We start from the raw sequence: 17120 nt of genomic DNA, 5'->3' as shown, positions 1-17120 counted from the left end.
TCCCACCCGGCGCAGCAGGATAACCTCGTGCGGGGGCACCTCCCACTGGTAGCCCGAGTCCCGGTAGCCCAAGGCCTTCTGCAATGGGGGCGAAGGGGGGGGGAAAGAGGGCAGTGGGGGGGCTCGTCCCGTTCCCTCCCCCAACACACCCCAGCCCGGCCGGCCTCTGCCCAGCCTGGGGGGGATTCCTCAGCCAAACGCCGCCACCAGCCCCGGACCCAGCCTCAGTTTCCCCTGGTGCAGATCCCCGGCTTCCTCGGAGCCCCGCTTCATGGGAAGGCCTCTGGGCTGCCCCCCACCCCGCAGTTGTCTCTTCTCCAGACCCCACCCTCCCCGTGGAGTGCCCCGGAGCAGGATGGGTACTGTCCGCGCCCCCCCCCCCCCCCACACCCCCCCGACACGACCGGCCTTTCTCGCCCCTGCCCCTCATCGGTGGCGTGAAGGACTCAGGGGGCAGGGGATGGAGTTGGGGGCACAGGTTCAGGAGTGGGGGGGGGTCACGTCAGGAGCCGTGGGGACGGGGGTCAGAGATAGCAGATGGGGGGAGGCAGGAGACGGGGGTCCGATGTGGGAGAGGGGGAGGGGAGTACAAGGCTGGGGGAGTAGGGCAGGATTGGGGGGCTTGGGGGAAGGGCATGAGGGAGGGACAGGGTGTCGTGGGGGGAAGGGACACTGAGGGGGGCAGACATCCCCCTTAGCCACCTCCCCCAACTCACCACCTTCTTCTTGTCCTCGGCCGACGACGCTGACCCCTTCCGCTCCTTGGGGGGCTGCGGGGGCGACTTGGAGGGGGCCTCGCGGCGCCCGGGAGGCTCCTGGGCAGGGCTGGGATCTGGGGGAAACCCTTCCCCCCCGGCTGGCGCTGGGCAGAGAGAGTGGAGTGAGCCGGGGACCCCAGAGCAGCCCCCCGCGCCCCACTCAGCCCCCACCCCCCCCGAGCCCCCACCCGCCCCCGGCAGCACCATGCCCCCCTCCTGGCCCCCTGCAGCACTACGCCCCTCCACCGAACCCCCCGCAGCACAGCGCCCCCTGAACCCCCACCCGCCCCCAGCAGCACCGTGCCCCCCACCTCCCCCTGCAGCACAGCGCCCCCAAATCTCTGGGGTTCTCACCGTCTGTGATGAAGCTCATGGCTGCGATCTGAAAAAGGGGGGAAGAGCTCAGAGACCCTGAGAGGAAACGCGCCCGCCAGGGTCTGTCTGTCTGTGGCAGCAGGCATCCGTCTGTCCGCGGGTCCCCGTCTCCGCGCCCCCCAATTCCTGGCCCCTTCCCCCAGCCCCCCCGCTGCCCACACTCGCTGGCCCCCCTTGGGCCCTGGGCCCCATCCCCCCCCCCCCGTGAGCCAGCCAGTCCCTGCCCTGGGGCAGACGGGAGCCGGCACCCCCCAGAGGGGCCAGGCCCCGGGCCCCATTCCCTGCCCTGCCGGGCTCTCACCTGCCGGGCGGCGGCGTCCCCGGGGTCGGCCGTGCTCACCATGTGCACGTTGGGGGTGGAGGTGGAGCGGTGGCGCTGGAGGGGCTGTCCCCCGCCGGGGGGGTCCGGGAAGCTGAAGGCGTCGGGGCTCAGGCACTGCTGGTGGGAGCTGGTGGGGGGCGTGGGGGGGCACAGGCAGACGAGAGCCGGGTCAGCAGCTCCCTTCCCCTCTCTGCGCCCAAGGGACCGACCTCCCGGAGTCCCTCGCTCTTGGGCAGGGGGGGGGCCCAGCCCCTTCCTCCTCCCCTCCCCGACCGATCTCCTCCTCCCTGAATCGGGGGCCGCAGGGTCCCGGCCGTGGTCACCCCCAGAGCTCCCCCGGGACCCCGTCAGCCCTTTGCCGTGGCCCCGCAAAGCTCCTTCAGGGTCGCTGCCCCCCAGCCCATCAGCCCACCCCCTTCGCGCCCAGGCATCCAGGTTTCCACGGAAACGCATGACACCAGATTGCTTCCTGCCGCCCCGTTTACACAGCCCCTGCCCCCGGTCGCTCTGGATCGGTGACCCGGCCTCTGTGTCAGTCCCCCCCACCCCCCCACAATCTTTGTCCCCTCCGGAAACTTCTTGGGGTGGGACTGGGGGGCGCCCGTACCTGATGGGCTGCAGCGTTAGGGGGGCCAGGCCGGGCCGGGCCGAGGGGGAATCCTGCCCCTGCACGTCGGGGTAGGGGTCGTGGCTGTAAATCCTGCGGAGGGGGGGGGGAGAGAGAGAGAATGTGGGGTTCAGATGCCCCTCACTCCCGACCCGCAGCCCCTGCCCCCCCAGCCCTGCCGGTGCCCCTCACTCCCGACCTGCAGCCCCCTGCCCCCCCCAGCCCTGCCGGTGCCCCTCACTCCCGACCCGCAGCCCCTGCCCCCCCAGCCCTGCCGGTGCCCCTCACTCCCGACCTGCAGCCCCCTGCCCCCCCCAGCCCTGCCGGTGCCCCTCACTCCCGACCCGCAGCCCCTGCCCCCCCAGCCCTGCCGGTGCCCCTCACTCCCGACCCGCAGCCCCTGCCAGCCCAGCCCTGCCGGTGCCCCTCACTCCCATCCCGCAGCCCCTGCCCCCGCAGCCCTGCCGGTGCCCCTCACTCCCGTCCCGCAGCCCCCTGCCCCCCCCAGCCCTGCCGGTGCCCCTCACTCCCGTCCCGCAGCCCCTGCCCCCGCAGCCCTGCCGGTGCCCCTCACTCCCGTCCCGCAGCCCCCTGCCACCCCCAGCCCTGCCGGTGCCCCTCACTCCCGTCCCGCAGCCCCTGCCCCCCCCAGCCCTGCCGGTGCCCCTCACTCCCGTCCCGCAGCCCCTGCCCCCCCCAGCCCTGCCGGTGCCCCTCACTCCCGTCCCGCAGCCCCCTGCCCCCCCCAGCCCTGCCGGTGCCCCCTCACTCCCGACCTGCAGCCCCCTGCCCCCCCCAGCCCTGCCGGTGCCCCTCACTCCCGACCTGCAGCCCCCTGCCCCCCCCAGCCCTGCCGGTCCCCCTCACTCCCGTCCCGCAGCCCCCTGCCCCCGCAGCCCTGCCGGTGCCCCTCACTCCCGTCCCGCAGCCCCTGCCCCCCTCAGCCCTGCCGGTGCCCCTCACTCCCGTCCCGCAGCCCCCCTGCCCCCCCCCAGCCCTGCCGGTGCCCCTCACTCCCGTCCCGCAGCCCCTGCCCCCCTCAGCCCTGCCGGTGCCCCTCACTCCCGTCCCGCAGCCCCCTGCCCCCCCCAGCCCTGCCGGTGCCCCTCACTCCCGTCCCGCAGCCCCTGCCCCCCCAGCCCTGCCGGTGCCCCTCACTCCCGTCCCGCAGCCCCCTGCCCCCCCCAGCCCTGCCGGTGCCCCTCACTCCTGTCCCGCAGCCCCTGCCCCCCCAGCCCTGCCGGTGCCCCTCACTCCCGTCCCGCAGCCCCCTGCCCCCCCCAGCCCTGCCGGTGCCCCTCACTCCCGTCCCGCAGCCCCTGCCAGCCCAGCCCTGCCGGTGCCCCTCACTCCCGACCCGCAGCCCCCTCCTAGCCCAGCCCAACCCCCAGGCCCCCCAGCCCTGCCGCTGCCCCTCACTCCCGACCCGCAGCCCCCTCCTAGCCCAGCCCAACCCCCAGGCCCCCCAGCCCTGCCGCTGCCCCTCACTCCCGACCCACAGCCCCTTGTTCGCCCAGCCCTGGGCTCCCCCATCACACACCCAGCTGTGCTGATGTCTCTCACCATCCCCTTCCCATTAGCACCCCGGACGCCTGGGTCCCCCTAGTCCCATGGCAGGCCAGGGAGGGTCCCTGTGGGCCTGCCTCCTTTGGGTATAGGGCATGGGAGGGGCAGGGAGGGTGTCACCCACGGGTGATGGGCCATGCCCAGGTCCACGCAGATGCTGGGCACAGGGCTGAGGGGTCGGGGGGCTCCGGGGGGCTGCAGGGGGCTCCGGGGGGGTCACTCACGGGCAGTGGGCTGCGTCCAGGGCCAGGCAGATGCTGGGCAGGGGACTGGGGGGGTCGGGGGGCTCCGGGGGGCTCCGGGGGGGTCACTCACGGGCAGTGGGCTGCGTCCAGGGCCAGGCAGACGCTGGGCACGCGGCTGCTGCATTGCTGGTGGAATTTGTAGCCGCACGTCTGGCAGCGGAAGCCGTGGAACAGGAACTTGAGGCAGAAGTCGCAGAAGGCCAGGCTGAAAAACGTCTTACGGACCTGGGGGCACAGACGGAGAGATGCGGGGGGTGAGGAGTGACAGACACCATCCAGGGAACAGCCACCACAGGGATTTATTGTAGGGTCTCTCGGGGCCCAGGGTGTTATTGTAGGGTCTCTCGGGGGCCGGGGTGTTATTGTAGGGTCTCTCGAGGGCCGGGGTGTTATTGTAGGGTCTCTCGAGGGCCGGGGTGTTATTGTAGGGTCTCTAAGGGGCTGGGGTGTTATTGTAGGGTCTCTCGGGGGCCGGGGTGTTATTGTTGGGTCTCTCGGGGGCCGGGGTGTTATTGTAGGGTCTCTCGGGGTCCAGGGTGTTATTGTAGGGACTCTCAGGGGCTGGGGTGTTATTGTAGGGTCTCTCGGGGGCCGGGGTGTTATTGTTGGATCTCTCGGGGGGCCGGGGTGTTATTGTTGGATCTCCAGGGACTCACAAAGTTGTGCATGGTGAGCGGCACCTCGTCCAGCACCTCCACGTAGAGAACCTGCCCCTCCAGCGGGGTGATGTCCGTGTCCCAGTCGGTCAGCAGCTTCGTCCTGACAGAGAGACGGGTCAGAACCGGAACCAGCCCCGGGCTCCCCTCACTCCCAGCCCGCAGCCCCCCGCGCCCTGCCAGTGCCCCTCACTCCCGGCCCGCAGCCCCCCGAGCCCTGCCGGTGCCCCTCACTCCCGACCCGCAGCCCCCCCACCCTGCCGGTGCCCCTCACTCCCGACCCGCAGCCCCTGCCAGCCCAACCCTGTCCCCCCAGCCCTGCCACTGCCCCTCACTCCCGACCCGCAGCCCCCCCAGCCCTGCCGGTGCCCCTCACTCCCGACCCGCAGCCCCCCCAGCCCTGCCGGTGCCCCTCACTCCCGACCCGCAGCCCCCCCCAGCCCTGCCGGTGCCCCTCACTCCCGACCCGCAGCCCCCCCAGCCCTGCCACTGCCCCTCACTCCCGACCCGCAGCCCCCCCCAGCCCTGCCGGTGCCCCCCACCCCCAACCCGCAGCCCCCCCCAGCCCTGCCGGTGCCCCTCACTCCCAACCCGCAGCCCCCCCAGCCCCGCCGGTGCCCCTCACTCCCGACCCGCAGCCCCCCCCAGCCCTGCCGGTGCCCCTCACTCCCGACCCGCAGCCCCGCTCACCCGCCCAGGTGCCGGTACACCGCGCAGCAGTCCTGGTTCAGCCCTCGCACCTTCAGCGCTTTGTCCAGGGCATCGTAGACGGTGGCTCCCGGCCGCACGTTGACCTGACGTGGGGGAGGGGTTACACACGGTTCCTGCCTCCCCAGGGCTCTGGTGAGCTCAGCTCCCCTCCCCCTGCACAGACTGCAACAGACCCCCCCCACATAGCCAGGTAGACGCCCACACTTGTGCAAGGGCTCGGCTGGAGCGGGGACTGCCCCTCACCCCCGGGGAGCCGTGCAACAAGACACACACGTGTGCAATTGCACGGACGGTGCTCACACTCCCCTGTGTGCCCAGGGAGCCGTGCAATGAGCCGTGTGCGTGTGCAATGACACTGACTGTGCTCATATCCTCTGCACACCCAATACATACCGAGGGAGCCGTGCAAGAAGACCCGTGCCTATGCAATTGCACGGACCGTGCTCACGCTCCCCGGCACACCACAGGTGTGCTCCGTGAGCCACGCGCGTGTGCAGTTGCGCGGTCTGTGCTCACACTCCCTGCACGCCTAGGGAGCCGTGCAAAGCGCTGGAGGCTGGGGAGGAGAGACATAAGAACAGCCAGACTGGGTCAGAGCAAAGGTCCATCTAGCCCAGTATCCTGCCTGTCGACAGTGGCCAATGCCGGGTGCCCCCGAGGGAGTGAACAGAACAGGGAATCATCAAGTGTTCATCCCCTGTCGCCCATTACCAGCTTCTGGCAAACAGAGACTCGGGACACCATCCCTGCCCAGCCTGGCTAATAGCCATTGATGGACCGATCCTCCATGAATCTGTCTAGTTCCCTTTTGAACCCTGTTATAGTCTTGGCCTTCACAACACCCTCTGGCAAGGAGTTCCAGAGGTTGTCAGTGTGTTGTGTGAGAAAATACTTTCTTGTGTTTGTTTTAAACCTGCTGCCCGTTCATTTCATGTGGTGGCCCCTAGTTCTTGTGTTCTGAGAAGGAGTAAATAACACATCCTGATTTACTTTCTCCACCCCAGTCATGATTTTATAGACCTCGATCATATCCCTCCTTAGCCGTCTCTTTTCCAAGCTGAAAAGTCCCAGTCTTATTAATCTCTCCTCATACAGCAGCCGTTCCAGACCCCTAATCATTTTAGTTGCCCTTTTCTGAACCTTTTCCAATTCCAATCTATCTTTTTTGAGATGGGGCGACCACATCTGCACGCAGTATTCACGGTGTGCACGTACCGTGGATTTATATAGAGGCAATAGGATATTTTCTGTCTTATTATCGATCCCTTTCTTAATGACTCCCACCATTCTGTGCGCTTTTTTCACTGCCGCTGCACATTGAGTGGATGTTTTCACAGAACTCTCCACAACGACGCCAAGATCTTTCTCGAGTGGTAACAGTTAATTTAGACCCCATCATTGTATACGTAGAGTTGGGATTCTGTTTTCCAATGTGCATCACTTTGCATTTATCAACATTGAATTTCATCTGCCATTTTCTTGCCCAGTCACCCAGTTTTATGCGGTCCCTTTGTAGCTCTTCGCAGTCTGCCTGGGACTGAACTATCTTGAGCAGTTTTGTATCATCTGCAAATTTTGCCACCTCCCTGTTTACCCCTTTTTCCAGATCGTTTATGAATATGTTGAATAGGACTGGACCCCTGGGGGACACCACTATTTACCTCTCTCCATTCTGAAAACCGACCCTTTATTCCTACCCTTTGTTTCCTGTCTTTTAACCTGTTACCGATCCATGAGGGGACCTTCCCTTGTATCCCATGACAGCTCACTTTGCTTAAGAGCCTTTGGTGAGGGACCTTGTCAAAAGCTTTCTGAAAATCTAAGTACACTATCTCCACTGGATCCCCCTTGTCCACATGCTTGTTGACCCATCAAAGAATTCTAGTAGATTGGAGAGGCGCGATTTCCCTTTACTAAAACCATGTTGACTCTTTCCCAACAAATTATGTTCATCTCTGTGTCTGACAGTTTTGTTCTTTACTAAAGTTTCAACCAGTTTGCCCGGTACTGAAATCAGGTTCACTGGCCTGTAGTTGCCGGGGTCACCTCTGGAGCCCTTTTTGAAAATTGGCATCACATTAGCTACCCTCCGGTCATTTGGTCCAGTCAGCTTGTGCCAGAGGCTGGCTGGGGTCCTGCTTGCTCCCAGCCCCTGCCCTGGGGTTCCCTGCCCCGTCCCCCCCGGCGAAGGGGCCCCTCACCACAGTGCGCTGCTGGTTGGGTAGATAGACCTTGACGGTGCCGGTGCCGGCGCCCGGGCCCGCCTCGGCTGCGGGGCTCTCGTCCGGCGCCGGCCCCCGGGGCAGCTCCACGGGCACCGGGCCCTCCAAGCGCAGGCCATTGGTGACGGGGCAGGAGGAGTCCGAGCAGCGCCGCATGGGGGGAGGCAACGGGGGGGACACAGAGCCTGGGAAGAAGGGGGCAGAGTGAGACACACAGAGCCCCCCGCCCTCACCCCGCAGCACAGTGCCCCCCCACACTCATCCCCCAGCACACCACCCCACACCCTCATCTCACAGCCCGGTGCCCCCCCTCACTCACCCTGCAGCCCAGTGCCCCCTGCCGCACCTTCACCTTCCCCCTGCTATCCTCCCCTCACCCCCTGCTCTGCCAGCACCCCTCTATTCTGAGTGGGGTCTGGGGGTTAGAGCTGGAGGGGGGAGGCTGGAAGCCAGGACGCCTGGGTTCTCCCTGGCTCTGGAAGGAGATTGGGGTCTAGTGGTCAGAGCGGGGGGACTGGGAGCTAGGAATCCTGGGTTCCCCCCAGGCTCTGGGAGGGGAGTGGGGTGTAGTGGTTAGAGCAGGGGGGGCTGGGAGCCAGGACTCCTGGGTTCTCCCCAGCTCTAGGAGGGGAGTGGTATGTAGTGGTTAGAGCACGGGGGTTGGGAGCCTGGACTCCTGGGTTCCCCCTGGCTCCGGGAGGGGAGTGAGGGAACAGCAGTGGCTGTAGCTGACAGCACCCACCTAGCGTGGGCTGTCGGGTGGGGGGGGGGGGGGAGGTTGCTGAAAACTGGGGTCTTTGGGGCCAGTGCAGCCGTGGGGTGAAAACCAGCCCCCAGCTACTCCCAGCGCGAAAGCGTCACCCTGCGGCTGGGCAGAGAGCAACAACCTGGCGCTGGGGTGCAGCCAACTCTGGGGCAGGGCACCTAGGGAAACAGCTGCATAGAACATGGGGGGCAGGGGTGGAAGATTCCATTGCGTGGGGGGGCACTGCAGCCCCCACTCACCCCCTACTATGGTGGGAGGGAGATTCCATTGCGCGGGGGGGGGGGCGCTGCAGCCCCTGGTGCCCCCCTGCTATGGGGGGAGGGAGATTCCATTGCACTAGGGGGGGCGCTGCAGCCCCCGTTGCCCCCCTGCTTTGGGGGGAGGGAGATTCCATTGCACTGGGGGGGGGGGCGCTGCAGCCCCCGCTGCACCCCTGCTATGGGGGGAGGGAGATTCCATTGCACTGGGGGGGGGGCGCTGCAGCCCCCTGCTATTGGGATAGGGAGATTCCATTGCACCCGGCGGGGGGGGGGAGGGGAGTAGGAAGTTCCTACCTGTCACAAGGAACCAGCCACCATCTTGAATGAAAGTACCAAAGGGGCGTGGCCTATGGGGCCTGACGTCAGATGGGCGGGGCCTGTGTGGGACGGGTTTAACCCTTCCCCTGCTGCAGGACTCCTGGGTTCTCTCCCCGGCTCGGGGAGGGGAGGGGAGGGGAGGGGGACGGGGACTAGTGGTTGGGGGGGGGTCTGGGAGCCCGGACGCCTGGGTTCTCCCCGTTGGCCCTGCGTCACTCCCCGGGGGGCGGCAGAGATCGGTGACGAGGCTTGTTTTTCCCGGAGCTGCCCGGACGCCTGGGTTCCCTGGGCCTGGAAGGGGGGGTCTGAGGATCCCAGCTAGGGCCGGAGGCTGGGGGGCGCCATGGGGCAGGGGCTGGGTGGGGGGCGCTCTCCGCTGGCAGTCAGGGCCGGAGGCTGGGGGGCGCCATGGGGCAGGGGGCTGATGCAGGAGGACACTGTGGTTTTGAAAGCCCCCTTTCAATCTCACGCGGGGCCCCTGCTGTCCTTGGCCCTTCCGTTAACAGCCGCCGCGCTGCACCCCAGAGGTGGCTGCAATTTGCCGGGGTCTCGTGCTCGGGCCCTGCTGACGGAGCTGGCGTTTGACCCAGCTTCGGGCTGGGACCCTTGTGACGGACTGAGCACATCCCGGATTAACTCCTGAGTCCCCCCCCCCCGCCCCCCGCCCCCGAACTAGCCTTGCAAGAAACTTTTCTCCATTTTTCAGTTTTTTCCCTCTTGCCACCAAGTGCAATCGAATGGGTGCAGACTCTCGCTCGCCCCTTCCCCCAGCTTCCCCTGGTCCGACTGGGTTCCCCCCAAAGCTGGGGGTGGGTGGCTGCAAACAGGATGGGAATGGGAACGTTGTGGGGTCCCGGGATGGGAACGTTGTGGGGTCCCGGGATGGGAACGGACGTGTGAGGTCCCAGGTACGTTGTGGGGTCCCAGGATGGGAACGGACATGTGGGGTCCCAGGATGGGAATGGACGTGTGGGGTCCCAGATATGTTGTAGGGTCCCAGGATGTGAACGTTGTAGGGTCCCAGGATGGTAACGGACATGTGGGGTCCCAGATACGTTGTGGGGTCCCAGGATGTGAATGTTGTGGGGTCCCAGGAACATTGTGAGGTCCCAGGATGGGAACGGACGTGTGGGGTCCCAGGTACGTTGTGGGGTCCCAGGATGGGAACGGACATGTGGGTCCCAGGATGGGAACATTGTGGGGTCCCAGGTACGTTGTGGGGTCCCAGGATGGGAACGGACGTGTGGGTCGCAGGATGGGAACATTGTGGGGTCCCAGGTACGTTGTGGGGTCCCAGGTATGGCTCTGCGGTCGCCTCTGGAGATCACTTCCAACCTGACGTAAGTGTGGGGACGTTTTATAGCGTCTGGGCCAAGAATCTAATAAAAACGCACCCTAGTGTTTATTCCTCCCCCCCCCATCTCAAACAATTGTTTTAGGGTGTGGGGTCGTTGCCCCCTCTGGACGATCCCGTTCTGCTCGGCTCGGGGAACAGAGCGCTAAGATAGGCCCCGTCGATCCCCAGGAGAGCTCAGTGTTAGCCGTCCCGGGGTGCAATGGCGCCATGGAGCCGGGCCCATGCTCAGAAGGGCCCCGGCCTGCTCTGCTCGCCCTGCGCCCCGAGACTCCCCTGGCTCCCTCCACCCATCACTTGCCACATATTGTGTTTTTGCAGGGGGTGCAATGTGTGTGTGGTTTTGCATTGTGTGTTGTGAGCTGTGTAAGTGTTGTTGCAGAGGTGGTTGTTGCAGTGTATTGTTGTGGGGATGTTGTTGCAGTGGGTGTTGTTGAGAACTCAGGGTGTTGTTGCAGGCTCTGTATATGCTGTTGCGGTGAGTGTTGATGCAGTGTGGGTGGGTGTGTTGTTACAGTGGATGTTGTTGCAGCATTGGGTGTTAGTGTGTGGTGGTGTGTTGTTGCAGTGGGTGTTGTTGCAGGCTCTGTATGTTGTTGCACTGGGAGTTATTGCTGCATGGGTGTTACTGTGGGGTGTTGTTCCAGTTTGGGTGGGTGTTGTTGCAGTGGGGTGTGATCATGGCATGTGTTGTTGCAGGGTGTTACTGTGGGGTGTCCCTTCATAGCACCAACCCCCAGCCTTTCCCCGCCCTCCCCCTCCCTCTCCCTAATTGGCTCCCTGTGATACCCCCTCCAGCAAGCCACATGCTGTGACTTGTGCCTTCTGATTGGATGAGTGGGTCGCCGTGGGGGGGTGGAGGGCGGGACCTGCAGTGGAATTCTGCTGAGCCCTGCCCAGCACAGGGGTAACAACCTACTACTACTACTACTGCCGTACAGTCACTGCTGCCCGAACCCCGCAACGCCGCACTAGGGGGCACCGGGCTGCTGGGAGGGGGTGCTTGGCAGAGGCACTCTCCCCTGGCGGTCAGGGCTGGGCGCTAGGGGGCGCAGTACTGTGGAGAGCAGGACAAGTAGCTCGCTCCACCCCAGAGGCAGCTGCATTTCCGCGATTGCCCGGTGGGCTTTCGGCTTTCTCGGCCTCTGCAGCACTGGGAAGTGTCACGTACCCGCCATCCCAGCGACAACCACACACACAACCAAGAAGAGCAGGCTCCTGGCTGTGCTAGCCAACCGGCCTGTGGCTAGTAGCCGGACTCAACAAGGATAACAACCTACTACTCTTCCCACAACGAACGGAGACCTTCCCAGCTCCGGGCCAGCCAACTCCTGCACCCAGCTTACTTCAGCATGGGCTTTCCAGTCAGTTCTCACACCCATTGTGATGCTAGGGAGAGAACCCAGGAGTCCTGGCCCCCCGCTCTGACCCACTAGACCCCACTCCACTCCCAGAGCCGGGGAGAGAACCCAGGAGTCCTGGCCCCCAGCCCCCTGGCTCTGTTCCACTCAGATGCTCTCTGGTCCCAGCTCAGTGATAACTTTCTCTCATTAGCTGTTTTTCCAGTGCCAGGCTGGGGGCTCTGGGCTCCCCAGGGGCCCCGTTAATTCACCCTTCGGTCCCTGGACCCATCTCCAAGTCAGGCTCATTAGCGAAGGTCCCTGGGGTGGGGGGATCCCGGCGGGATCCAGGCTGCCTCTGGTGCTCAGGGGCCACTGGGGGTCTCTGAGCCCGCATGCACTGAGCTGGGGGGACCCCCGGGAGTGGAGTGCTATTCCTGGGGCAGTGAGGGGTGGGGGAGATGCCCAGCCCCCCAGAGATCTGGACTTGGCCCCTTTGCCCGGCCGTGACTCAGTTTCCCCCTCCTTTGTCCACCAAGATCTCTGCCTCAGTGTCCCCACCTTCTGTGTATTTAGACTCTGAGCTGTTCGGGGCAGGAAAGGTCTCTCACCCTGTTTGGAGGGGGGGCTCCCCTGCCACGCTGGCTGCTGTGCAGACCCCTCCCCGACCAAGATTGGGCCCCCCCCCCAGTCATGCTAGGAGCTGCACAATCTTGCCTGGGGATGGGTCTGTACAGCGCCCCTCAATTTCAGCCTTTTACTACAGCACATCCCATCACAACCCCTCCCTCTGCCCCCCCCAGCCTAGGTGCCCGTGGCCTAGCAGACTCCACAGACCTTGGTTCTCGGCCTAGCTGTGCCAGTGACCTGTGCCTCAGTTTCCCCTGCACAGGGCCGGATTAACCTTTTGTGGGCCTGGCTCCCAACATATCCGTGGGCCCCCGTGGGGGCAGTGGAGCCTGGTGCGGGGAGGTCAGTCCCCGGAGCGAGTGGCCAGCCGGGGGCAATGGGGTACGGCAGGGGCAGCCCCACTTCGCCCAGTCCAGTGCAGGGCACTAGTTACAAACCAGCAGTTGCCAGACGCACACTGGCCTGCCCGGCCCTGTGCTGCCAGCCTGCCCCTTCCCCTCGGGGGGCGGGCCCCATGTCACACCACACAGCCCCCCCCAGCCCAACACCCCTTGACTCCCTATGGCCAGAGCCCCCTGGACCCGCTATGCCCAGCGCCCCCCAGGCTTCCTCCACAAATGCCCAGCGCCCTGCACACCCCCCCCCCGCCCACAGCCCCTCCACAACTGCCCAGCACCCCTCACAGAGCCCCCACTCCCTAGTGCCCCCCCCCCAGATCCTCCCTGTCCCCTCACAGCCCAGCGCCCCCCCCCGCCCCGACCCACTCCCGGCCGCACTCACCGGCCCTGCTGGGAGGCAATTGTCTGCCTGGCGGTCCCGGGGTGGGGGGAGTGCAACAATGCCCCACATTAACACCCACTGCAACAACTCCCAGCACAACAACATTCAGAGCCTGCAACAACACACCCACACCACAACACCCCACACTAACACGCTGCAACAACATCCACTGTAACAACACCCACAACACACCCCGCAACAACACCCACCCACACTGCAACAACACTCCACAATAACACCCACGCAACAACTCCCAGCGCAACAACATACAGAGCCTGCAACAACACACCCACCCCACCCCACCCCACACTAACACCCACGCTGCAACAACATCCACTGTAACAACACCCACAACACACCCTGCAACAACACCCCCCCACACTGCAACAATACCCCACAATAACACCCACGCAACAACTCCCAGCGCAACAACATTCAGAGCCTGCAACAACACACCCACTGCAACAGCACACCCACACCACAACACCACACCCCACAACACCCATCCCCACAGCACAACACCCCACAATAATACCCACGCTGCAACAATTCCGAGCGTAACAACATATAGAACCTGCAACAACATCCACTGCAACAACACACGCAACACCCAGTGCAACAACACACCCACATCACAACACCACCCACCGCATCAACACCCACCTCACTGCAACAACACCCACTCCCACAGCGCAACACCCCACAATAACACCACGCTGCAACAACACCCATGGCAACAACACACTGCACCCCCTGCAAAAACACAATATGTGGCAACAACACATACACCACAACAGCACCCACTGGAGTGACACAACAAAAATACTCCCACCAGAATAAAACACACAGCAACAACAGACCACACAACACTCCCACCCCGTACACCGTCCATAACCACAGCACATGTACAGTGCAACAACACATAGACACTGCAGCAATACACCTACCTACCCACCCACAACCCGCACTACAACAACACAATGCGCTGCAATAACACACCCACCATCCACAACCACAACATACATTGCAATAATACACAGCACCACAACAACACAATGAGACCCATCCATGGCTACAACAACGCACCCACAGCCACATTCACACAAAATTGCATGCACACAAGAACAGACACACCACAAAACACCTGCACATACAGAGGGTGTGTTGTCCATACAGGCGTGCATACACACACAGATACCGAGCAGGGCTCATCCCCTGCAACTGGGGACAGCAGTAACACACATACACACACAGAGCACACAGTTCAGCCCCTCCAGCAGTGAAATACACACACACACACACCCCACCCAATCACACAACACCACACACCCATCAAAAGCCGCATAGCAAGTCAGTAGCAGAACTGAAAATAGAAGAACTCAGGATAGATAGATAGATTAGATAGAGGGGGTGGCTGGGGATAGATAGATAGATAGATAGATAGAGGGTGTGTGTGGGGATAGATAGATAGATAGATAGATAGATGGGGGTGTGGGGATAGATAGATAGATAGATACAGGGGTGGATGGGGATAGATAGATGGGGTGGATGGGGATAGATAGATAGATAGATGGGGGTGTGGGGATAGATAGATAGATAGATACAGGGGTGGATGGGGATAGATAGATGGGGTGGATGGGGATAGATAGATAGATGATGGTGTGTATAGGGTTGGATAGATAAATAGACAGAGAAAGAAGAGTGTCTATGAGATGATAGATAGATTAGATGGGGGGTTGCATATAGATAAAGGGGGTGTGTATAGGGAGATATATAGTTTAGATGTGGGTGGATGGATGGGAGGGGTGTGGATTGATAAAGAGGAAAGATGGGTGGATGGATAGAGGGGAAGGATGGATGGGGTGAGTGGATGGATGGATAGAGGGGAGGGATGGGTGGATGGAGGGAGGGGAGGAGGGATGGGTGGATGGATGGATGGAGGGGAGTGATGGATGGATGGATAGTGAGGAGGGATGGATGGGTGGGTGGTTGGATAGTGGGGAGGTATGGATAGATGGATAGTAGGGATGGGTGGATGGATGGATGCGTGGATGGATAGTGGAGATCAATGGATGCATGGATGGATAGTGGGGAGGGATGGGTGGATGGATAGAAGGAAGGGCTGGATGGATGGGTGGATGGATGGATAGTGGGGAGGGATGGATGGATGGGGTGAGTGGATGGATGGATGGGTGGATGGGTGGATGGATAGTGGGGATGGATGGATGGAGGGAGGGATGGGATAGTGGGAAGGGATGGATGGATAGTGGGGAGGGATGGGTGGATGGATAGAAGGAAGGGATGGATGGATGGGTGGATGGATGGATAGTGGGGAGGGATGGATGGATGGGGTGAGTGGATGGATGGATGGGTGGATGGGTGGATGGATAGTGGGGATGGATGGATGGAGGGAGGGATGGGATAGTGGGAAGGGATGGATGGATAGTGGGGAGGGATGGGTGGATGGATAGAAGGAAGGGATGGATGGATAGTATGAATGGATGGATGGATAGTGGGGAGGGAGGGAGGGATGGATAGTGGGGATGGATAGTGGGGAGGGATGAATGGATGGATAGAGGGGAGGGATGGATGGATGGATGGGGTGGGGGGGTGGATGGATAGATAGAGGGGAGGGATGGATGGATGGGGGAAGGGATGGATGGATGGATAGGTGGATGGATAGTGGGGAGGGATGGGTGGATGGATGGGGGGAGGGATGGATGGGTAGTGGGGAGGGATGGGTGGATGGATAGTGGGGATGGATGGATGGGTGGATGGATAGTGGGGAGGGATGGGTGGATGGATGGATGGATGGATGGATAGAGGGGAGGGATGGGTGGATGGATGGATAGAGGGGAGGGATGGATTAATATTTTGTGAGCCCCGGTGCCCTGAGGCCCTGCCCCTGCTCGGCCTCTTCCCCTGAGGCCCCGCCCACCATTCACACGGGGGGGAGGGGCGGAGAGGAGCACCCACTGGCAAAAAGAAAAGTTGGCCCCCTCAGGGCCATGGCCCAGCCTGTGTTTTGCAGGAGATCCCAGTGGACCTGTCTAGGCTCGGAAGCCCTGAATCTGGTTAAACGATATCCAGCGAAGTCCTCCTCTGACCCGGTGGCGGTTCCTGGGCTGGCTCCCATCCCCTGTTGTCCTAGGGGTGTGTGTGTGTGCGCGGGGGTCTCATCGTATCCTGCAGCCATCTCCGGCTCCCCAGCCTGGCTGCTCGTCTCTGCACCTGGTCCCATCCGGCTTCCTCCATCTTGCCCATGGGCGACCAGAATGCCGATTGCCTGGCCCAGATGTATTTCTTCATCGCCTTCGGCATCACCTCCTGGCTGATCTCTCACTTCCACTCCCTGCTGCACACCTGCGTCCCGCCTCCAACAGGGTCCCCCTCTTCTTCTGCGACATCTTGCCCCTGCTGAACCTCTCCTGCTCCGACACTGGGCTCAATGCCCTGGTGGTGCACACCGAGGAGGCCCTGGTGGTCAACGGGGCGCTGGTTTTCATCTTCCTCTCCTACGTCACCATTGTGTCCCCCGTCATCAAGGTCCCTTTGCCCGACGGCAAGCGCAAGGCCTTCTCAACCGGTGGCTCCCACCTGGCTGTCGTAGCGGTCTTCTTCAGCACCGTTATCTGGGTCTACTTCCAGTCCTTGTCCAGCTTCTCTGCTGAAAAGGGTGCTGTGGCAGCTGTCACGTACACTGTGGTCACCCCCATGCTCAACCCCTTCATCTACACCCCGAGGAGTGACGAGATGAAGGGGGCTCTGAGAAAAGCCATCAGCCGGATGGTGGCCTCTCTGGGGACGTAGGTGCTGCTTGGGGTGGACTTGGATCGCCCCAATGCCCAGGAGATGGAGTGCAGGAACTCCACTGTACAGTCGAGAGGTTGGCTCTAAAGTGAGCTTTGGGGGCCGGAGGCTGATGAGGTATTGCTGAATTTTGAGTTGTTTTCTAGAATCAACCTCTTTTTGAGTCACCTCGATGGATTCTCTTCTTGAATTGTCTTTTCGAGCCCTACTTTTCTGGAGTTGTCGTCTTGAGTCAACAGCGATGGATTCTCTTCTTGAGTTGTCTTTCTGAGCCATACTTTTCTGGAGTTGTCTTCTTGAGTCAACCTCTTTTTGAGTCACTTCAATGGATCATCTTCTTGAGTTGTTTTTCTGACCCATCCTTTCCTTGAGTCATCTTCTTAAGCTGTCTTATTGAGTC

General features: G+C 62.7%; 2 protein-coding genes across 2 annotated transcripts; one reads left to right on the top strand and one right to left on the bottom strand.

Moving 5' to 3' along the window:
* Positions 1 to 6: 6 nt before the first annotated feature.
* On the bottom strand, positions 7 to 8820 carry LOC128829536 (serine/threonine-protein kinase A-Raf-like; the record flags this gene model as incomplete). Its single annotated transcript, XM_054015001.1, has 10 exons — positions 8783 to 8820; positions 7442 to 7647; positions 5220 to 5323; positions 4530 to 4632; positions 3944 to 4098; positions 2063 to 2155; positions 1435 to 1582; positions 1113 to 1140; positions 717 to 862; positions 7 to 78 (listed from the first exon to the last, which is right to left on the bottom strand). Coding segments are annotated over exons 2-10 (1026 nt in total), but the record flags the coding sequence as incomplete, so codon positions are not given.
* Positions 8821 to 16172: 7352 nt separating this feature from the next.
* On the top strand, positions 16173 to 16720 carry LOC128829512 (olfactory receptor 1Q1-like). Its single transcript, XM_054014973.1, is given in 2 exon segments — positions 16173 to 16278; positions 16281 to 16720. Coding segments are annotated over 2 exon segments (546 nt in total).
* Positions 16721 to 17120: the final 400 nt, after the last annotated feature.

The sequence above is a fragment of the Malaclemys terrapin genome, assembly GCF_027887155.1.
Source record: "Malaclemys terrapin pileata isolate rMalTer1 chromosome 20 unlocalized genomic scaffold, rMalTer1.hap1 SUPER_20_unloc_2, whole genome shotgun sequence".
Classification (NCBI taxonomy): Eukaryota; Metazoa; Chordata; order Testudines; family Emydidae; genus Malaclemys; species Malaclemys terrapin.
Note: the sequence above shows the minus strand (reverse complement) of the source record. Positions and strands in the feature narration are given on the sequence as shown.